Below are 24703 nucleotides of genomic sequence, written 5' to 3'. Positions count from 1 at the left end.
TTCATGTTTTCCAGTTTGCCCATGGTACATACCTATCCGTTCTTTTTTTAACTTCAATATCGACTTTCAGACGAATGACAAGCGAAGGCTTTGTATATTTTTTATTTGCCAGCATGAATATGTATACATATATGACGTTCATATTTCGTACACAAGTGATATCCATTCGTTAGAAAATCGCTTTCATACCCATTGTAGTTTCCATGAAATAGCCTCTAGCAAGGAGCTCCACTTTCGTTTTATAAAACGGATTTACTGAACTGAAATGTTCAATTTTCAGATATCAAATATGTAATCGTTGTATGCGAAACTCAACCGACTGCAACATGGTGGATAACGTATATCAACCGTACTTATAAATTGGATTATTTGAGTTCTGATGTTTGGTAGTATAAGCAAAACTGATCGAAGAATATACCAACAGTACGAGAATATCGCGTTGCAAAATGATTTAGCTCGTTGAAAAGTAACTGAATTGATTATAATAGTACGAGCCATAGAGGAAACGGAAATCTGCAATTGTCATTTAAACTGTTCCAATCAGAGGTCATAAATGGCCAAACTACGGACTAAGATCCAAGCCAGTATAATTTTCAGTTTGCAGTATGACTGTAATCGAGGTTCAGGAATCAAATGAATCAGGTACGAAATGAAAAAATTCCGATACAAGAATTCAATCGCAAGTTTGTTAATTAAAACTCGGTTAAACGGATGGGATAAGGATGAAAATCGACGTTATGCACAAAGCGAAAATATAGGGAGAGAGCGAAATTAATTCTTTTCTCAGGAACCCATATAATATTATAATATACCCGCGCAGATTCCAAACAGACAGCGTCAGGAATCTTATATTTTCTTTTCCTGCAAACCGGAAGCTTCATTGCGCCCGAACTCTCCTCATTTGCTTATTTTAACATCCCTCGCGCTCGTAGAAATTGGCGAATCCGTGATTTCTCGACTCCGGGAATCAAAATTCGTCCTCTCTCTCCCTCGCCCCGTCACTTTCACTCTCTCCTCTCCTCGACGCTCCATTGCCCAGACCTTCGACCCTCCTGGTCCTCCTTCGCCTCGCAAATAAGACCCCTAGACCAAGATCCGCTCTTTGTGATAAAAGATAGACTGTCTTGAGCTTGCGCGGAATTTAATTTAGTTTTGCACAATATATGTATATGTATGTATGTATACGGAACAGATCCAACTGTATACCTATTCTCGGTAGCCCCTCTGCCGGAACTTCGGGATTCCCTTATTGACGCCATAATGAATTCGAGAATCTGTTTACTCCTATACGGCGAGTAAAACGAGGGCCAATAAATAGTCCGAATTATACGCTCCGCGCGCTTTTATACAGCGTGGTATACTTGTGTATTTATACATATATGTATAATTCCTGTGCAACGAACGCATCTGTGAAATATAATTATAACACGTTACGTATTATTCGGCACGTGAATGCATATGGAAATTATGTCCACGCTCGAATTTACTCGTGTACATGTATATGTATAGGTATGTGGGTATATTTACTTCCATCTTCTCATTATGGATGAAACGCCTGTGTAAATGTGTGTATAACAAACCGCCAGTCGGCCTAGTTCTCTCAGTTTCACTGTTTATCATGCCCTATCCATCTACATTCCTAATGCCATCGAATCCACTTATAATTTACGTGCTTATTTCACGCACCAATGTACGAGGTAATGAATTCCGGCTCGTAAAACGAAGTGTAATAGTTACAAGGTGTCAATTATCTTTTTCATTCGACAAAAATTTACGAGAAGGTAATTATTGGAATTGAAGAGCATCGACAAGTATCGGTGAAAATGACATTGCGGAACGGGGTCGGTTTAATTTTGCGCTCCAGAGATCACCGTGCGAAACGTTTCAAAAGCACTACCGGTCTAACGATTTGTACAGGCTAATTAAAATCCGAACGGGAAACTGACCATCGCGTCGCGCCAAACGGAGTTTCTTCTATAAATAAACAATGTTCGAATTACGAGGTAAACGAGACTCGCAAGTAACAGAATTAAGTATCCAGTTGTAGGCGGCTTGTACGTGTATCGAAAGTTTGCAGTCTGCAGTAAGAACCAGATTTGTCCATGTACACTTATACCCGCTATTTTATGGTTTATCTGATTTAAAAATCTTGCTGTAAGTTGATCACGAACTAGATTTCAGCCTTACTCTGGGCTCCGATCATTGATTAATCAGTAACTAACACGCAAACTTGATGACGAGATAATTCTCTTCAATAAATACTAAGATACATTCCTTATCGCCGATTATATCGTACAACTTCCTTACTTACAAATCGCCTCAGGTTTGAACAGCGGTCGCCTCGAATGCAGACGCGTACCCTCTTTCGGTGGCGCCAACTTCTCCGAGATGTATTTTTATCAAAAACACATTTCAGTTATCCTGGCCTCGATTGAAACCGCAAACACTTGGAGTAGCGAATGCTTGGCGAACATTTGGACCAAGTCGGTCCATCGCGTGTTTGTTCTTCGTCGTACGTGACCATCGGAATCATTTTGCGAGGGCCATTTTCAATCGCTTCCTCGATTCGTCCCGTATCTCATGTATCTCGGCTTAAGCCTCAAAGAGAGGAAGAAAAAATACGAGAGAATAGAAACAAGATGGCAAAGTTGAAGACCAGAGTCTTATTCTCCTTCCAAAAGTCCTATTAATCTTTCTTCGATATATTATAAAGCGAATAATTACAACCACCGTCGTTTATTCGCGTTGTTGTTATTTTCTTCGCTATCTAATTTATATGTATAATGGATATACCTGTAGCGAGATATCTCGATAAAGTCTGGAGGTTAGAATCGTAATAAAATCATACAGCGCAGACTGTCTGCAAATAAAAGTTTTAATGGCCTATAGCTTTCGCTATCTTTCCCGATAGTTTTTAACTTGGACTGCTGCGTGGTGGACAACAACAGTGGAAGAATAAGAGACGGAGAGGGTCGATATATCGGTATATGTAGGATCCGCGATGCGGAGGATGGTGGAAAAGAGGAAGGAACGAACAGAGCTAACTTTTGACTTGACTGTTATAGATTTCTGCTTAGTGGTGGAAAACTTACCCTCGTAAAAATAACAATAATTCTATTCGGGATTCTACAGTCAACAATAGAGGGCGAGAAACTTTCTTTCCCCGTCCTCGTGATCCGCGTTACCCCCGTACTCACTACGGGTGTCGCAGCATCCTCAATTTTTCTCCCTCTCCTACCCATATTATACGCATATACCTACCCTACATGCTTCTCCCGACGAAAATCCTGCCCGCACTTTTATCGTAAACAGATCCCAACCGCACTCGATTATTTACACTCGGTGTAAACATCGTCAGTACCGATATTTGTCCTTTAAATATGCTTTGAGCCGGACATTTTCAATTAAGACCGCTGCAATTAACTTGATTAAAGTTCGTCAGCTGCAACACTCGCAATTGCTCTATATCGGACGACTGAATCAAAACTCGATTCCACTTGTCTGGAAATAATTGACGGAGTGATGTAACTAGGAATAAAAATAGTGAGAAATTGCTCTCGAGATAGAGAAGAGGTGTGCCACTAACTTGATATGCATACAATATTTACCAATTTATTAACAGTATGGGTATATCGTTGGTATAATTATAAGAATAATTACAGACACCCGATATTCACCGAACAACTTATTCTTAGCTCAGAACTCAATCAATTCCTGACTCTAAGTAAATGCATGGATGCTGTACTCCGGCTCAAGCTCCTTATTGGCAATTCGGTAGTAACTGAATAGTTCAAATCCATCGCGCAATCACTGTAGGTAAGTGATTGAACTTCCCGAGGGCACCAGTTCGCCGAAATATCCACGTCTGGAACCCGTTTTCGGAATCGTTTGTGCACGTCTCTGTATATGTGTGTAAAATCTTCATGCATGCCACGAATAAGCTTGACGCAACTGTGTCAGAGCTTCCATGCAGGATTGGATGCGGATTACGATTGGAAAAGTACCGCCAACTTTGAGAGAGTGCAGCTAAAGTATTTACAACTACGTGAGTAATAGAGTGATATCTACCTGGATTCTGATCTCGAGTCTTGGTGGGTTTCGCTAATATTGCATCACACTTCTCCGCAAGTTAACGAATTTCAAAAGTGTATGCAGCCTGCGCTGGAGTTCAAAGCTAACGAACTTGAGCAGTTGAAGCGCATGTCCAGCATCAAAGTAGTCTGATCAAATGTAACATTTGGGTAAAATTGTCACGCTCTCCATTCGTTTCAGTACAGCTACGTCTGTATAAACCTACGTGCATACTTGCGGCGGAACCAGGGCGGAAAGTGTACGTTGAAAATGTACGATGTGAACGGGGATCGAGATCAGCAACAAACCGACGTAAAACCTGGGTTTACACCTTCTCGATATTTGACTCGTATCTTTTCGCTAGGATGTATCACGTCTTCCGGTGGTGACCATTCTGTCAAATTTACTACCCTCCCTTCTCTCTTTGACGAAAGAATTGGTTCCCGCGGCTTGTGCAGCGCTGGCCTGCAGAGTCATTGTCATAAAACTTCTTTCCCCGGTGCGATGTCATGCATAACGGAGCTACGTGCTCTCAGCGTCGGGTGGGCGGTGGTCTCCAATCAACAAAAATTATCAGGCATCCCCCCGGAAGGCAATCTTATTACTTGCCCTGATCATTACCTCCTTCCCAAGCCGGATTACTCACTTCGCCTCACCGTCAGTCGGCAGGTGAATAATACATCGGGTGTATCGATAAAACGATAACGAACGACACGGCGGCGTATTCGGTTTACAATCGATACCAATGTCGGCAGCGAACCGCTATCATGATTCGTCCAGGCTGCTCGAAGATGTTATCGTACTTTGATAAACGCGAAACTTGGACTGATTTCAGCAATAATTGAACGAGCTTTTTTACTAGACACCCTGCAGATGTCGGATTTCAGACATCGGTTGCAGAGGCTTGATCGAATATCCATCGGGAAATGGAGAACTGTTTCTGAGATACAACGTCACGAGCTAACCAAGTTCTGTAATTAACCCGACCACTCAAAGTCACGTCCATTATATATCTTGTTCGTGCGTTTCGATAGGTATAAGCAGCCGGTACTTGCCAGGTGTATGGGCCAACTTGGATTACAGTTGGGGACTTGGAGGCGCTCCTTGGCCACCTTGGAAACCCATCTCGGTACCGAATATCAATGATCAATTACCATTCGCACCCCACATCTGCGTATATATAGGTCTAAACCCGGAATGGTCAGGCATCATAGTGCTACGTCACCCCATTCACTCGTTTTATATCCCTATAACATAGCGCGCGTTCCCCTAACGCGCTTTTTCACGCGCAACACGTGGCCTCGTGCGTTACGAGTTTAACCAATTCTTCGTCCGCGTTCTTTCGTTTGTCGTTGACGGAGGAAAATAAGGATATCGAGACATTTCACAAGCACGTAATTCGAGCTACCATGTGTACTCAATAATGATTTTCAATATAAACGGGAACTCAGTTACGGGTGGATTTCCGAAGCCAAATTCCTAGTGTTTAGAATGATCTGAGAGGTGAAAAGCCAAGCAAGATATTCTTGCCGTTCTCTTATTCAGCGTGAAACAGCACTCGATAACTGACGAATCTCTTGCGCGATCATGTCACGGAAATAAAAACGCAAGCGAATCAATGGCGGCCATATTGGTTTCACAGTAACATTTACTTACTCACTTATAGAACGTTAGAAACGTTTAATTTGTGACTCGAGTAAGGTTTGAGATTGAGATTGAGCTATGCCGTGTGAAGGGAAAAATTTCAATCCAAGGAATTTTTCTGTGGTACAAACAATTCTGTCGGATACCTTTTCAGCAAGATCGATTTAATTTTTTAATAGCGTAATCTGAAGTGCAATTACGTCAAGGAAGCACTTTTTAGAGTCTGCAGGGCAGCCCCAATGAAGTACGACCAGCTGTAATATGAATAGTAAAAATCGCAACGCGGCACAATCGGTTAGTAAGCAGACAAAAATCCGGTCAGAACCAGACGCGTAAGAGTTCTGCCGAGATTTTTACTGCTATTACAATGGTCGATTGTAAGTGGTTCGAATTTTGAGGTCAAAAAACACTCGAAGATTATCCAACTGGTCGTCAACCCGTTATAATTATTATGCTTTGGAGTTTAATAAAGCAACAGCCGCCAGAGAATCCACGGCATGAGGGTTGTAAGGGTCACAAATGCGGTTCTATCTTGGGTTGCGTAAATTTTCTGCTTATCGGAGGAACCAAGGAATTGTGGGTAACCCTCCGTGAACTTCGAAGTTGCGACTTAATTCTGGAGACCCTTCTCTCTAACCTTTACTTCCTCCCTCCCTCTGTCACAGCAGTTTCCCCTTTATCCGTACCAGTGAACCGTGAGGCAAACTTGTTGGTCTTCGAAACAAATTTTTACCTTTATTGCCACCTCGAAAATTCGAAAACCAAGCCTTGCCAATGCAATTCCAATTTTCTTAATGGAAGGAGGATAAATACATGTGAAGGAGGAAATGATATTTTCTATACTTTTATTCGCGTAAGAATATTATTATGATTATGTACAGCCTTACATGCACAGTCCAAAAATAACAACATATATTTTTTTTACACTTGCAGTTATTACCATTAGTTTTCTCCTTTGGGAATTCATTTATCGAGACGAAGACGTTGGAAGAAAAGTACCGAACAAACCTATTTGTTGAGAAATTTAATTATGTACCAGATCCTTATGTTCACTATACATATGTATATAGGATGATAGTATCGTCTTCTTTTTTTTTCAAACGAACATACGACAAGGTACATTACACGTATAAATACGACCAACGTTATTCCATATATCTAATTTTGTCGAATGTTCGTTGACAAAATGAAAATTTTTGGTTTCTCAAGCCAGGATAATTTATTTACAAATTTCGAGATAGGTATATAATGCGTATAAATATAATAACTTACAAGTATATAATAGGTTGTAGATTCATAAGAGTAGCTATGGTAAAAATAATCCGGGTAGTGTACTTTAAAAAAGTGCCCTCATATTTGCAATACGATGATATTCCGGTACATTACACCTAAGACATTCTATTTTATTATACAACAAAATTTTCGGCGCCAAATATACATATCTATTATTATTATACGTTCAGTGCCGCATTATAACAGCTGGTTTAATCCCTAAGCTGGAACAATGATACTCGAAATATCTACTGTACGTTGCGTTTATTATATGTTGTACAACTTGAGGCTTAAAAATTTTAACTGTATACTACAACTTTGTATATAGCCCGCATTTTATACATATTTACAGAGATTTTCTGACTTACATTGCACATTACCCCTTGCGATATACGATTTGCGATAAACTGTTCACATCGTATATTTAAACAAATGTAAAATGTCGATAAACCGTCAACTGTTAACGACTTGATTTTTATTTCCCCGTTTGAACTATTTAAAACTATAATCTGAAAATTCAGCGTATCTTCGATACGTTGAAATAACTGTTGAACAACATATTTAACAACTATTTCTGCACCATATCGCTATTCCACGATATTCAATCACTAGTTATCATTTATAAAACAAATCGTGCATCATCCGATGTGCGTTACTTATTGTAAGTTTAAAATAAATTTGTCGGTGGTTCAATCGCCTCGACAGATATTATCACGATTGTTAGGTATACATATTTACATAGCGACGCAGAATATTGAATTTACACAATTATTTGATTGAAAAATTGAATATTAAAAACAACTAAAACCTCTTCTATAATAATATTATATATACATCGCAGTGAAACGATTATTACCAAATTTAACAATTACGGTATCGTGTATCTTTTTCGTCATTATAAAACATAACTAATACGTTATATCATACAAAAGTCGTCTTTGGAAAATATTGATATATTGATAAGATATCCTAATTATTCGTTCGCTGATGCTCTCGCACTCGATCGATCGATCCGATTATATCAACGGCGTAAGCAGGATATCGTCGATATTAATATTGTTTAAAAATGGTAATATCCGGAGTCCTTCAGTGTCTGTCCCGTCGCACAACCTGCTCGGACATCGCACTTTTGTCAACACAGTCTCTGACACCCTGGAGAATAATGCCGACGCGTCTGTCCAACGCTGCAAAATGAGGCTCCCACAAAATCGGAGCGACAGGATCGACTGACATGCTCTTGCGCATGGCTGTGCTCAAACGAATCGGCCCATTGTGGTACCTGAAAGTAGAGAGATGCGGGAAATGAAAAATCAAACCGCCTTAAACATCGCCAGCCTTCGATAATAATCCATGATTTAAAATCCTGCGCAATTTTTTAACCCGCACTGTGAATTATTCAGCAACGGCTAAGAGAATAATACATAAAATCTCTCCAGGATATTTGCCCTCGGTATTCGGAATTAAATGCGTTAAAAGCCATTTGTCACGGCATGCTGACAAACGTTTGACTCTTTTTATTCACGCGGATCGTTAGCCGTGAAACAAAGTGAAAAATGAATCGCTCAAGAAGTTTCCTCGTTCAACAACATCGTTATAATTTAGAATTATTATTCTTTCTTTATAGAGGATTTAATCAGCGGCGAAATCTGATGGATTCAGTATCAATATAATTGTAGAGTAGAGTTAAAAATTAGGCTCCAAGTACCTGGAAGCAAAAATATTCAAAAAACGGCGTAAGGCTGTTTTTTCTTCACTGCATAGTTATTCATCGCTTAAATTCGACTGTAGGATGTATTTTTTTTTTTTTTTCACTTTTAATTTCTGTCGTTCAATCATCTTATTTCTCCGGCTGGCGGATATGCAGTTTGCGCTTGGAGGAGCGTCTGGTTGGAGGTTGATCTACGTTCGATACGTTGAAACTTGGTACATATTTGGCATGACAGCGAAGGTAGACTCGGAGAGAGTAATAACGGCGGAAACTCGAGTAGTAGAAACGTTTGTTAGCAGAAACCGACGCTAAGACAGAAGAAACTTGGCCGCCTCGGAAATGTTTAAGCGGTGAAAACTTTGTTTAAACAATTTGGCAATTAGCCTGGGCAAATAGCCGCCGTCTCTCCCTTTCGCTCTCTGCGTCTTGATGCTGGAATGAAAGCCGCATGTAGGTACATCTATGCTGAGCACACATTTCCCATCGATCCCAAGTTCGCTCTCTTATATGACATATATGTATATAATTATACATATACGTACTGAACAATAGAGATTAGCACACATTGCATTGAATTTTTAATCCAATTTTTCAGGTGATGAATATACTCAGACTTGATTTTTAGTAATCATTTCCTCGACGCAACAAAGACGAAAAAGAATCGCTGATTGTGAGAATGGGGGTAAAAAAAAGCTGAATAAATTATCCTCCGGACATGCGATCTGAATATCATATTGAAAACCGCCTCGTACACGAAATCTTTCACTTCTACAAGATCCTCCACTTTTCTTCGCGGAATATTAACATCTGTATTCAGTATCTGAAGACACGAAAATTCTGCAATCGAACTTTTTTAAATGTACAGTGAATGAAAAGACGGTAAAAAAAAACTCGTGTCAAATTTTAGTTGTAAATTTGTTTTCCTCTGTTACGAGGAAGTGAAATTACAAAAAACAAGTTCAATCATAAACTGCAGACTTTATAGAAAGCCACAAGCAGAATTCAGTGGCAAAAATATCAAATTCAACATTTTGTTATTACTTTATAATACCGAATAAACTTTGTAATATTGAGCACGATCTGGAATTCACCGTAACAAACCGTCATACCATGCAAAAACTAAGAAACGTGCGTTCTGCAGACGGTGAATAAGCGATGAACACTGATGTTAAAGAACTGGAATGTACAAGGTTTTCGACAAGAAGTCAATCTGCCGTGGTAAATTACCGCGCGAGTTGTATTTCCGGACGGATGATTCACAAAATTGGTCTATCTACGTTTTTATTTTCATTTTATTTCAATCTATTCCATTTATTTTTAAATCCAAAATAATTGGCATATCGTATTGTGATATTTCCTCGTCTTTGCTTTCTATCCAAGAATAATACACTGAAAAATATCGTTGGTTAAAATTACTAATAAACTCTAATAAAACGTGTTATAATAACGGTTTGATGGTTGGTATCAAATATTAGTGCGATTAGAGCTGTACAATACTTATACATTTTCTGATTACGCTTAGTTAAGCTCATTTTTTATTTAAATAACACCTCAACATCAATTTATTGCTACACGAATATCAAATTATCGCGAAATCGATAAGAAAATACATGTACGATTATTGACAGTGATCAAAAAGTATACCGACAAAGGTAAAAGATTTTTTACCCAGAACAATGTTTCTTGTGTAACAAAACAAAAACAGTTATAAAATGTATAATAACCGGAATTAGAAATTTCTTCCTATGGGAGAAGCTGGCCAACGGGATTCCTCGCAAAGAGAGGATCGGAATTTGTTTGGCCCTTGGCCCTTCAGCTGGGGCGATTAGAAAATAGAGAGAGTTTTGCCGTCGCGGGTTGCAGGAGTTAAGAGAGGGGAAAGAGAATTTAAATCGCCCTCAACCCCTGTAACAGTGAATTCCGTCCACCGTGCATTATTCATTCGGATTCGAAACCCTTTCGAAAACCCATTCCCGCGGAGTTTGAGATAAAATAAATTTAAGTGGGTAGATGGCTTTGCTGGACGGTTTTCTTCTCACCTATTGGGACCCGTAAGTGTAATTTTTGCTTTTCTCATCCTCGAGTAAACCGATCTAAACCTGCGTCGAGCTTCGCTGAACGTCCGCCAACGTTGAAAATAACAAATTCAGACATTTAACTTTGCTTCTGATTACATTTTTACGAAAAAATTAATAAATCATAACAATTTCTGTGAATGTTTTACTTTGCAAGATCGGAACTCGAATGGATCTTTAATTGTAGAATTTCAGACAGGATTTGAGTCAATTTTTTCATACATTATTCACTGATTAAATAGAGAATTATTATAAATGCATTTAAAATTTCGCTGAGAATTTTGAATTGAAAATTTTGTAAAATCGTTCCAAATTCGATGGTCATAATTAGCGATTATGCGCAAAAGAAGTTCCTCTGCTTTAGGATGACGATAACTGTTACTTTTTGAAGAGAATCCTTTAATTTTAGTAAAATAAAAAGGCGTCTAGACATGATTGAACCCTGTTCTCGGTTCAATCTCTGCGCATTATCCATTCGCCCGATTAATTTCCGCGGGAATCTGGGGGTGAACTGGAATGACTTTAGGCTAGCTGAAAACATCGCGCGAGGCCTCGAATAATAAGATTTATTATCCGTTATCCCACGTCACGTCGGGTTTAACGTTTAAGCGCCTGGTCCCATAGGTTGGCATTATAGGCACAGGTTAATAAGATATAACGAAGAAGTGGGTTGTAAAAATGTTGGAAGATCAGTAGACGGAAAGGTCACAGTATCGAATTTTCAACGACGCAAAAATCTATTTCACTGAATTTCAAAATTTATCTGAAGTCGAGATAAAGAAAGGTCAAAATGTAGAAAGGTCAAATTATGGAAAGCCGATGTGTAACATCGTCCGAATGACCGAAAATATAATAGTCCAATAAAATAAAATCACCATAATTCTGACCATTTTATATTTTGATTTTCTGTACTTTGCGTAAAATTTTCACGTTTTGACAATTCAATATTAAAATCCTTTTATTTTCTAATCTTTCTGTCCCCACTCAAAAATTGAGAGTATAAGATATTGCAGGGAAGAATTATCGACTAACCGACCAAACAAAATGCCCAAATATCTCGTTTATTATGCCGCAAATATAAACGCCGCTAATTTCTGACCAAGTTTCAGCGATCTTGAGACGCGATGCCAATATGGCGTAGATCGACGCTCTCACGGAACGATAATCGGCCTCCTATATATGTATATCTATATATGTATATTTCCTTCGACGGTACAATATGCGCCGCGTTATTACACCGGCGGAGATGCGGAAAGCTGGACGAGAACTCGTAGCGTCGCTCAAACTAAACTGGAAATTCCGTGGATATGTGCGATATGGGAGAAAGCTCAGAAATTATTAGGTACGTACGTCGACGTTATTATCGGAAGATGCTAGATGATTACCATTACCTTTCTGTCCTGAAAATCATATAATTATCCCGTCGCATCGTATGGCAGTCGATAATAAAGATTAAATTTTATTATTTTTTCACGGAAGAGATTATTTCTCATCGAACTTATGCAATCTAGTTTTCCTTTGCGTCAGCTGGGTGATGACATATTTTCTCAAGCATGCAATGTTCGACGTTATTCGAGCTGCTCATTTCTCGATTCGTGAATCATTCCTGGCCAAATGAGTGACAGTGAATAACTGATTCACGATTCTTTGTCACTTGGAAAATTCGCTTATATAATTTTATAAAACGTGAGCGTGTTTTACGCGTTTTTCCGTGCATATTTTCCGTACAAAAAATATCCGAATAAGTCTGCGAATGCGCATGCGCGGAATACTTAATAGCGGTCATTTCCGTACCGCGCGCATGCGCTGTCGCGAACAGATCTGATATTACGCAACCCTAACCTCAATTTCAAACTTACACTCGTCCCAAAGAGACCGAGTTTGCCTCCTTGTTACACAATACATTATTTTCAAGCAGGATTATACTCCTACTTGTCTTCGCTGAAAAAATTCTGACCATAAGACGTGATAAAATCGTCTCGCATTAAGCTTTTAAAATTCTCTTACAAGAATTTTAATCCACAGTGATCTCCGATAAGCAAAGTCAGAGTTTCGGGTGATCGAAACTGTCGGTAATCCGTTCAGGTCTAAAAGTGAGGATCAGCTGGCTCTCAGAGCCAGAAACCAGACACGTTATAGGCAGAGATTCACGCTGGGTTCAATTTCGGTCGTATGAAAACCGCAGCTTGCAAGCTCCCGCAGCCAGCATCCGCCTATCCACCTGCCTGCCTGTCTCGCTACTTCCACAGGCAAAGCAATCTGCCCGGTTATTCCGTATAATAAGCTACTCTCCCTGCGCCGAGACTGTCGCGATATGATATACACAGGACTATGCGGCTATGCAATGGTTTAGACACGTGAACACAGTGTCAAAACACTATGTCACACCATGGAAAATTTTTCTCAGATTTCATCAGGACGACCAGTTACGCCGTGCAGACTAATAGCACTTATATAGCTTATCTACTCCGAAACAATCAGAGCTTGTCACCAAATTCCGTACTGATTTACTAAGAATAAAAGTTATAAGATAAAAAAACCACTGTGTAAATCAAACCAGTTCGAAATATTGAGGAGTCTAAAATTGTACTAATGTTTATAATTTCGCATAGCTTTTGCAGTTATAATTGAGTGAAGAATAGAAGAAGAAAAAAAAAAAAAAAAACCACAATAATGGGCGGCATTGTTTTACACCGACTATTACCTAGTATAAGCGACTTACTGAAGCAGGGTTGAAAGGGTGCTCTGTCTTATAACGCAGCATTGCAAAAGCGGGGCGAGAATGGAAGTCTCGTCGTGATATGGCCGGCCAAAACCCCGTCCATGGTCGAGGTGAAGAGTGAAGGTGTTGTTGCCGAATATCTTGAAGGTCTCGTAGTGATGCCGGTCCATGTTTCCGGTGAGGAAATCAAAGACGCACATGTCGACCAAGTCGAGGAGTCGACGGCCCTCGTCGTATGGCGGAATCTCACGAACCAAGGAGCAGTAATCGGAATCTAAAGTAATTGGAAACACTTGAAATCACGTGATTAAAATAACGTTTAAGATTCCGAGCAGCGAGCGTCGGAAATCACGGAAATCGTTGTAAGTCTTACGGTAAATAACTAGATGATTTCAATTCATTATCATTCCTTATATTGATTTCCTATATCTTATCATGTACATTCGTTGATTTTCAGTTCACGCAGTGATTCCCATTAGTTACCAACGATTTCTTATCGCTCTGAGTGACTACTGCTTCACTGATTTCCAGTTCACCAAGTGATTCTCATTCATTTCCAATGATTTCCCACTGTTCTGGGTGATTTCCTGTGATTCCATGCTATCCAGAAATCACTAATTTCCAGTTTACACAGTGATTTCTATTAACTTTCAATGATTTCCCAGGATTCTGTCTGATTTCCTGTGATTCTATCCAACCCGGAAATCACCGAAGAACGTCCAAAACGGTCGGAAATCAGAGCAAACGTTGCAAATGAATGAAAATGAACAAAAATCACATGAAAATTGCAATGATTAGTTTTATTTTCAAGATAATATCCCCAGCGGTGAACTCGCCGTAACTTTCCGCCCCCGGGGCTCTGCGGGAACTAAGCGGGCAGGAAGTTACACAGAACAGTTGAAAATCACACCTTGTTCCCACTGCGCCTTCCTTCGCTTGTGGTAACTCCGCCGCCAAGGGTGCCTCCAAACTTTTCTAGCGCCGATGGCGTTGGCCGGTAAAAAACCGGCGAAGCTCCCCTCGAGTGTGTCGGGATTTCCGCAAACCGCGTGAGCGGTGTCGCAGTAATAGCTGCACCTTCCATGAAAACAGAGATTCCCAACCGGGCTGACGAAAAATGTTTTCAAAAGGTCCCCGTCTGCCACTTCGTAGATCTCAGTCGTGACGTTCAGCATCCTGCCGATCACGGGCATTGCTCGCCGGAAATTAAGAAGCCTGTGTAAACGTCGGATAAATTTTTTTTTTTTTAAATCAAGAGTAATATTATACGGGGATATTATTTTTGCTTTTCCTACATCACCGCGATTACGGCGGATGATTTATTTGAACTAATGGGAAAAATTTATGAGACTAACGAAACCGGGATTCAACATTTTTATCGGTGATAAATCATCGCCACGTCATTTGTTACAGTACAATGATTCGCTGAGTTCTGTTTTATTTTTATTGTCATATTTACCTGTCCAAATGGAAGGCGGCGATTTCCGCATTGTGTCGTTCGAAGTCGGTGAAGTAAAAATGATTCGGTAGCGTTTGCTGCTCTCTTGGAAACCTACGAACAGATAATTATAACCGTCAGTATCTAGATTACGCAGAGAGAAATTTATTTCTTTCATACTCGCGGTGCAGAGATGAGACTGAAAATTATACAAATTTGTACGTATAAAGTCTAGTTATTGCGCCTAATTTAATAGCTGACACAGAATTTAATTAAATAATTTCTCATTGCGATTCTGCGCTCCAAGGATTTACGATTCAAATTTTTTTCTATACTTTTTTCTTTCAAGTCAGAAAACAGAAGGATATTATGAAATCGGGGAAAACATTTCCGACGATGGATTAGCGAGAACAAAAAAAAAAAAAAAAAATACTCCAGACGCGCTAATTAAATCAGAGAACTTGAGCTAATTAATTACTCAACTCGTTAATCACGATCATATAATTGCAATCCGAACCAGCGAAGAGCAGTATTATCTGTACATTTTGTATAAAAAAAAAAGTGTATTACGAAAAAAAAAAAATTGCCAACTAAATAAAAAATAATTCAAATATCAACGATGTTTACGAGTATAACTGAGAGATGATTCGCAACTATTCATAAGTGAGGAAGAAACCGTTCTTCGGCAGAACCGACCCACGAAAAGAGGGTGAAATGATAGGGTGAAAAAGTACGAAGCTTTGGAAAAATATTGAAAGTCATTCAAGCACAGGCGTCTCATACCGGTAACCCTATTCATACGAGCAGAAAGCGGATTTCCCTATAGAATCTGGTCGGAAAAATCATGCGTTACCTGTGTCGCGTTACATTATTATTTTTATTCGTTCATTCGTTTTTTTTTTTTTTTTTATCGCAATTCCTACATCACCGACGCTGTAGGTAATCGATTCGCGGAAGATTCTGTAATCAAGAAAATTTAGGTGGTGCAGGGTATGGATTTAAGTAAGCAGAATACGAGAAAAGCCGAAACCGTGAAATATAAGGAGAGAGGAGAAGAAAACTTTCAATTTTATCCATTTCGTTAACTCCAATCAATGGGATTCGGTCCGCTTGGACAAGTTAAATATTTCATCGGCATCGACGAGACGCGGAGGAACCCATCCGTATGTATACATGATTTATTGCCAATTAATAATCACCGTCTACCTATACCAGCAGTAATTACATTGACGGAGTGAGGGGGTGGAAATATAAAAGGAACACCGTATGCACTTCTTTATCAAAGGAAATCTCCTAGCTGTACCCGACCACCTTCTGATATGTCCCTGAAGTATAGAATCTCCAACCTTTTATCGTCGCCGCTATGTCGAGCAAAATTTCCTTTGCTGTATTATACTTGCTAGAAAATTCTAGTAAAAAGGTAATAAAAAAAAAAAGAAAGATAACTTACACTGAGAAAGATTCTTTGGCTTGAATTTATTTGATTCAAAGCAATGCCACATTTTTATAAGAATAACTCTAATTGTACTACAATATCTAGTCGTACTAGAATAAAAGATATCCCGTTTCAATTTCGGCACTAGTGCGGTAATGTAATATTTTTCTTACTCATTTCACGTGTGAAAAATCGAATTTTGCGCACTTGGTTAGGAAAAATACTACGCACAACGCGTTTGCACAGGTATCACCCGCACCGGTTGCGCAGTCTACTATTTTCCCAGTATAATACCAGAGAATGCATAGAAATTTCTCTGAAAGCATCGTGACAAGAGTTGTAACAAGACTTTTCTTTTTTCTCGTTAAAACGTCGACCTTTCGCCCCGTCATCCGTCGACGAATCGGAACAACTTCCACTCGTTCCTGTAGTCGAGGGATGGTTATAACAACGCAATTCATCTTTTTACTACCGCCATACGTGACGGGGTCGTACCTGGGCCCCCGTCCCTGGAATAAGGGGGTGGAGGGCATCCCGTGGCATCGGAGAATGATGAATGCGACATCACGTTGGACAGTTATTGTGTAGCCGCAAGCTGTGTAAGGCCGTGAGGATACGTACGTATAAGCGAAGAAGGGGGTCCTGCTTGGAAGGACGTCGCGACGCTCGCCTCGTCAGGTAATAGACCTTATTACATAAATATTTCACAGTTACAGTATACAAGGTGAGCTGGCACCGGCTTACGGACGCTTCCGTCCCCCGGGTTGGATAAAAAGGGGAAATAGAAGCATCAGTTTTCCGGGCAAAGCTTTCTTTCGTCGCAATCTGCTGTGGGGGGGGGGGGGGGGACGGAAATAGTAACCGGAAATCGAATTCCGCGGATAGAACTTGAAACCCTTCGAGGATAATTTGAAAAATTTCGTTTCTTACATAGTTGGATGAAAATTCTAGTCAGATATTAGCATAAATCGTTAAAATATAACGTTTGACAAGATACTGGTTAAATTACAAGAAAAACATGCGCTACAAGTACAATTATTTAGTGTCTATTATAATCGTCAATATTGTTATTTTCCCGTTACTGCAACATGAAATCTGCAGTTTCTTCAGTTTACGACAGTTTTATTAATTTAAAACATATCCTAGCATCGATTTGTTGTTGCACCAGGATTGTATAGAATTATACGATTTTCACCGAAGCTCGTCTCTGGTAAATTATTATCATTCGACTCAACGGCAATATTTTTCGCAGCTAATAAAGCCACCTAATAATTTTCTGCGTGTTATTCGTCGTAAATTGTACAGAGCCCTTCTTGATATGTTGTAAGTCGCCGGATCAATTATTCGTGATACTTGAATTTGAATCTTGTTATTCCATCGTCGAAGGCTATAAACCACGTTCATCGTGCTCGTAGTATCGAGTTTCTTCAGATTTCTTGTGTTATTCGCACGTTTAATATTTATATCAACTTCACCTGTTCAATTTTATTTGTTACACTGTCCGTGACTCCCTCCGAATTAGGATCGTTATTTCATGTTTGCGCTGTTCAATAAATCCGATATCAGTATATGGTTTATTCTTAACAACTCTCTATCCCGAGAAACAATCCACACGAGTTATAATTAAATTACAGTAGGAGTGACTGTAAACAAAAAAAATTACCTAACATACATTCTATCAAATAGCCCAAATAGTGAAAAAGAGTTAGTAGCCACAGTTAGAAATTTTTCTCCGTATATCGTGAAATAAGGCAACAAGTTTGAAAATCTTAATATGTTTACAATACTTGAAATAAACAATTTAAAATTTTCCAGATCTTCTAACATGCTTTACGTCACGTATGGTGAAGAAATTTTGATCAAAAAGTTCGAGCAGCAAATTAGGACGTAAAATTTGTTATGTTTTGGTTCGCGATTCGATGATTTGGAACTCCTGCGATGAAAAACGGGATGGGGAAATTTGTGAAGACCGCGCAATCAAGGCATTATAATAATTCATTATCCTGGTCACTGCGCCCTGAGATCGCGAAGGACTCTCAAAGTTTGAGTATATATATATATAAAATATATATATATATATATATATATAAAATCTGCAATTCTGCCCCTCCTCGGCTAAGAAAAGTATAAATCCGATTTTCGGATAATCCCTGAACGAAAAACACAGTTCGTCTTAACTCGTTGGAGAGAAAGAAGAAGTAAAAAGAAAAGGTGGAAAAAACTTTTCCCACAGTTCTCTGACTGACCGAACCTCTATTCTTTTAATAAATTACTCGACCTCTCGCCTTTCTTTCTCTCTCACTCTCTGTCTTTATCGCGTCCCCTTTCCCTTGACATAATTTAGGTATCGAAGTTCCCCCCCCCCACCTTCCATCAACCAACTGTTCATGTCACGCTTACAAATAATTTATCTTTCTTGACTTCGAACTCTGCAGTTCCCTGAGTCGGTTCGAAAGAATAAGCAATGACAAAAACAACGAGAAAAAAAAATAAAAAAGACGTGAATCAGTGAGATGAATACACGAGAAAAATGCATGACCTAAAAAATATCTACAATTAAAATACGTTGTATATGCGTGTCTAATTTAATCTATTGTTAATCTATGAATTATACCGTAGGTATAGGCTGTACATACATATTTTGCAACTTCGATTCAATGGTAATTCTTCATATAAATTGTAAATTTTGAAAACCGCGATTGCAAAAATTTTAAAAGTCGCATTATACATACGCGACGATTAATTTTTGCAACGAGAATACGCGTCAAGATTTATTGATTAAAATTGACGCTTCGATTGTTTTTTTAACTTTTTTTTTTTCAAACGCGGTAAAGAAAACAAGATAAAAGAATGATACAGCATTGATGAAAGACAGAGGGATGGATAAAATGATATATTTACGAACTGGCGATCCGAAAGTAGCCAGTCAAAGTTGAACGATCCGCGTTTTATGCCGTATTGTAATGGTTATAAACTGAACATCGAATGGAAGTTACTTTTATAGCTATGCACTATAATGACAATGGAATTGAATGAACTTGTGTGCTAAAAATCGAAACGACACGAAACGCGTCAAAACAGAACGATAAATCGAGGAAAATATCCGAGGTGTACGAAAAAGTTTTGCTTGCAAACAAGCGATAATTTAGCCAAGGCGGGTAAACACCGAGTTTGGATATCCCGACTGGAGGAGAAAAAGAGAGACGGGGATGGAATCGTCGATGCAAGAATCACGCAAGAAGTAGCAAGATCTCCAAGAAAAATCAAACTTTGGTTTAGGTATGTATGTCGATATTGTACTTTTGCCAAAGTTGGTCAACCTGCACACTCCGCGTCCGAGAAATCGGAGACGAAAAGTTTTGCCGGTTAGTTGATTAATTTCCCGGTCGTTGTTTCAAGCTCGACGTTAAAGTCGACGAAAGAAGAAGAAGAAGAAGAAGAAAAAAGAAAAACCTCAGGGTAGAGGAAAAGGAACAGAAGGGAAACGAATCGCGGATATAAATAGAGGGTAATTGATTTATGGGACATTTCACGCCGTTTCGATTCTCAACTCAACCCCCTTGCAATACCGATTTGGAAATTTACGTTATTCACGATACCTCGAAAGTCCAAGGAAATAGAAACGCTTTTCCTTCTATACCGCTTGACCAAGAAATATAAACAAAATTTTGCTATTCCGTATTTGTTACTACGCTAAAAACTCTTGTTTATACCATATTTAAATATCGTTCTGCTAAATAATCAAATAAAGATATTATCAGCTGAATTTCAGAGAAGAATCAACGGCATGTTTTGTTATCTATTTTTGTACCGTCGTCTAGGAGGCGGGTGGAATTCGCCCTTAAAATTCTCCCCCTACTAATTGTAAGTTGTTGAGCGTGGGCGCATAAAATAAGGTACGTAATAATAATTTACTTCGAGTAACATGTTTCGGTAATGTATGTAGCAATATAATAATCGAGAAAAGGCAAGAAAGGAAAGCGTAAAATAAAATTAAAATCTGAAAAGAAATCTTCTCAAACTTCCTAGCAAGTGCAGCAATTTTAGTCGAACTATAAACGATATATGTATGTGTATACCTTACATACACACACACACACATATATATATATACTTATAGCAAACGCCAGAGTATAGAGAAAACTTTTGCGCCGAGTAGAAGTATAAGCGTGGAGAAAGAAGAAGTTATTGCCCAAACTTATTACAAGTTTAAATTCTGTCGCTTTTCCACTACTTAACGAATATAATGTTGAAAAAAAAAAATTTCTTTTACTCGTGTTACTTATACCTATATACATATATATATATATGTATGTATATTATACCTATATGGTAAAAGCGCTTATAATACCAAAGTTTAAAAAGATACAATATCCTCGTTTTGTACGATAGTTTCGCTAAGCCGTAACAATGAATGGTTCGCCTACTATTCGAAAGTATGGGAATGAGGAAAAGAACAAAAAGAAAATTGAAGAGAAGAAAATTGAAAAAGACGATTCTCTCCCATTTTCCTTCAGCCTTTTATGCAGCATAATATTGCTTGGATCCGATTATACTCATTACTGCAAACCACCGCAGTTAGTTCCGATATCAACGATCAAACGATTTTTCTACTTCTTCTTTTACGTGACGAAGAAAGAGAAAAGAGAAAAATAAGTAGAAACTCGTTTCAGACTGTTCTCCGTTTTTTACCCCGCGTATATTGCCGCAACAATGTACTGTTCAAATTTCTTCCCATAATTCTCTATAACGGTTGAAGAATTAGAGTCGAATTGCAGCCCATGGAAAAAAAGATAATCTTTTAAGATCAAACCGTATAAAAATGTGAAAAGAATTTTCGAGTCACTTCGTGATTGTGGACAGATGTTCTCTGCTGCGGAGTGAGGAGAAAATAAAATTGAAAAAAAAAAAAAAAAAAATTAACAAGTGTATTAAAAAAATGCAATCCGCGAATGTAGAATGTAACTGTAGAGATTCGGCAAATAATGAAAAGATGATAGAAACGAGAAGACTTTGAATGGCGGTAAGTCGTCTGCTAGGGGTGAGAATTCCAAGGAGAGGCACTTTGGAATTGATCTCGCAGACGTGCCGCTAGCCACGCCTGGTACATACTCAATTATAACAGGACGATGCATCAAGTAGATGATACGTCACATCCTCCATTGTCTGAATTATAAGTAGGCATGGTTGGTTATAACGCGAAGTCGAGGTGCCGCCATTATCACCTTAGCCCCAAAGTGCTCCGTGCAACTTGTTACAACAATAAAGTCTCTCCTTTTCTCTCTCTCTCTCTCTCTCTCTTTCTCTCCGAATGGTTGCAGAGCGGACAATCAGCAATATGCGGACAGACTAGCATGGAGACTGCTTACCTCATGGGTTTGAAGAGCGCTTGCGTATCGTCCGGATACTCGATCACCAGTTTCAGCTGCGTTCCACCCTCCTTTTGAACTGTAACGAGAGGAAAAAAACGAAAGTGCACGAATGTCAGTTCGAGCTTTTGTTACTTCCTCGATTTTCATATTGATATTCGGACGAGGAAGAGAGGATCGAGGATGGAAATGGACGATGAGCTTGACCGCGAGGAAAAACGGACGGTGTTACCATAGAAATGATTCGATCCTTCTACCCCTCCTGGCCGATATTCTGCCATACCGTAACGGATATATTTCTACCTTTACCGCCAGCATCGCCTAGCTTCCTTTTGGACCAATGAAAGGAATTCGTTTCATCCCTATCGTCTGAATCAAAAGTTGGCAGATGAGAACGGAACGTTTGAAACATCTTCAGCAATGTTATTAATGACAATGACGGTGATATTGAATAAAAATTGCATCGTCCTTACTACGTACAAGTGGAAATGGATTGAAAGCAAATTGAAACAACATTGTAGAATAATCGTATCTAAAGAATGGAAGTTTGATCATTTCGAATGTTCCTTTTCTCAAACGTTTCTTCCTCTTTATCAAACTTTTTATTACGAAATTGAACTTTTCAACATATTTCTTTGCGGTTTTTTGGTATATCTGACAGTATGCTAATAGGTTTTCAATACTTAATTGTTATCGTTAGAAACAAATTGATTGAAAAAAATTCAAGACGGCGAATCCAATACGGTGTACGAAAATTTTTAAATCGATCAAATCCGGAGAAAAAACTCTGCCCAGAAGTTGTTTGGGGTCGTTGATGACGTATATGAAACAAGATTTTGAAAATTCGATACGGCGAATCCAATCAGCGACCCCAAAAACCCTTTAATAGACTTTTTTGACAGTCCTCAATCAAGGTTGAAATTTTCGTCGACAAGGTTGGATCCACCGTCTTAAATTTTCAAAATCTGATATCAGGTTCGTGATCAGCGATCCCAAAAAACATAGAATATTACTTTGTCATAAAAGTTGACTTATGTCCGACTCGAAGGGTTAACCAAAATGTGTTTACCTTGTACGATACATATATAGGTACACAGGTAACGTGCAGTGAGGGGTTGTGTGTTGGAAATATTACCCTGAAAAGGCGGCCCAGAGGCTTGACGAAAAGGCTGTCCAATATGGATCAGCACGGCGGGTATGAATTTTATTCATCCGGCTGAGAGACATTATGCCACCAATACCATTGCGAACGACCGAGCGAGCAAGCAAGCAATAAGGGTATACATATTGCAGAGTTCTAGCCGTGTATCAGCGCGCCATAGAAACAGGAGGGAAAAGTCTATTTACCGTGCTTGGACAATATTGACAACATTAGCTTGCCACCGTGGGTAATACAAAGATAAACAAAAAAAAAATAGTTAAATAAAAAAAAATAAAAAATACCAGTGCCGGTAGCTGACGTGTGTATATCGATTTAATATTAAACCGCGATTGATTGCACCGCCCCCCCTTACGGCTCCGTTCTACTCGATCCGAGGGAATTAATTTGGTCAACGACTCGCTCCCACACCGTTATCGTAATCAATTTTTCTCCTTAGCGTCGATTCATTTTTCGCAATTTTATTTTTTTATTTTTTTTTTCTTTCACTCCTTCTTTTTTACTCGTTCGACGATAAATCCTGAGTCAACTCCCGATCTATAAACACTGCAGACTTTGCACAACGTGTAGAAATAATTACAACACCTCCCACCAATTATCGAGCTTTCGCTGCAGTGTCAACAAAGTTCAGAACGCTTTGAATAAACATTCGAACGAATCACTAGCTCGTGAATTTTCAAGATGGATGGATGAATTTTTTGTTTCATTTCGGGGAGTAGGAGTGGGGGGGGGGGGGGGGGGGGGGGGAGTGAGAGTTAAAATTCTAGAACATAAATGACTTTCGCATTAACGTTAGAAAAAAAAAAAGTCATTCGCTCACCGACATGGCGAATCGGCATTGTCGCCATGTGATCGAGAAGCTGGTCAATCAGGATCGAATTCTTTGGGTACAACTCTAGCCTCGAAATCTCGAGCTGAAATCTCTCGAGAATGGTGCCGTTTTTCCTGAAACAAAAATATGATCGACCGGTTAGAGAATTTTCAGAGAAAATTATCGTAGGAATGGTATTAGCGAAAAGAATGTATTATAGTATATATATATATATATGTTTGTAAGATTTTTGAGAATATGATGCGACCCTCGTCTTGTGACCGAAATTTATCAAATATCGATAATATTCGAACCTAATACAATCTCAAATGTTATCCAACATTTGATTTTTTATTCGACTCCTATTATAATCATGGTAATGGGTGAAAACAGTTTATTTTCCAAATTCAGGACATGACAACCGCAAACATGCGGAAACGTTAAAAAAATGCCAATATAAGAAGTAAATTAATTAAATATTGAAAATCAAAGTTGAGAGAAATTTATTACCGTTTCTCCAAAATGTGGATTTAATTCTTTCACTGAAGAAATTACACTACACGGCATCATGATTCTCAAACTTAAATAACAACTTTCTGACCATTAAAAGTAGTGGAAAAAATTCCCTGCCTTTCCTCACCTAATTACGATTTTTCCCTGACCATGAAATTCGTACTCTAATCGTACCGAATCGAATATCCGACAAATGAAGCTCCAAATCATTCGGTACCATTAAAAAACCCGTTTACGATCCATTCAACAGAATTGAAGGTGCAGTGAGAGAAGAGAAAAATGATTCATAATATAACTTCGCTTCTTCTTCACGGGGAGGAAAGTTTCATTCTTTCTCGTTCCTTAGGAGAAAAAGAAAAGAAAGAAAAAAAAAACAAAAAAAAAACTTGTAACTTTTCCCCGAGTCCTCCAACTTCTTTTCACATATTCCCTGGAAATCAATGACCCGTAACGCGTCATCAAACCAAAGGTAAAGATTCTGACGAT

General features: G+C 38.8%; 1 protein-coding gene across 1 annotated transcript in view; it reads right to left on the bottom strand.

Moving 5' to 3' along the window:
- Positions 1 to 6543: 6543 nt before the first annotated feature.
- Positions 6544 to 24703, bottom strand: part of LOC107218408 (extracellular serine/threonine protein CG31145) — a 48355-nt gene continuing 30195 nt past the window's right edge. The window contains exons 2-7 of the mRNA XM_046731389.1: positions 23714 to 23838; positions 21735 to 21813; positions 14952 to 15044; positions 14403 to 14707; positions 13493 to 13766; positions 6544 to 8266 (exon numbers count right to left, since the gene is read on the bottom strand). Coding sequence (XP_046587345.1) covers positions 8074 to 8266; positions 13493 to 13766; positions 14403 to 14707; positions 14952 to 15044; positions 21735 to 21813; positions 23714 to 23838 — 1069 coding nt within the window. The 3' untranslated portion in view covers positions 6544 to 8073. The remainder of the gene's footprint in view (positions 8267 to 13492; positions 13767 to 14402; positions 14708 to 14951; positions 15045 to 21734; positions 21814 to 23713; positions 23839 to 24703) is intronic.

The sequence above is a fragment of the Neodiprion lecontei genome, chromosome 2, assembly GCF_021901455.1.
Source record: "Neodiprion lecontei isolate iyNeoLeco1 chromosome 2, iyNeoLeco1.1, whole genome shotgun sequence".
Taxonomy (NCBI): domain Eukaryota; kingdom Metazoa; phylum Arthropoda; class Insecta; order Hymenoptera; family Diprionidae; genus Neodiprion; species Neodiprion lecontei.
The sequence above is the reverse complement of the archived record's forward strand: the minus strand, read 5'-3'. Positions and strand labels throughout refer to the sequence as shown.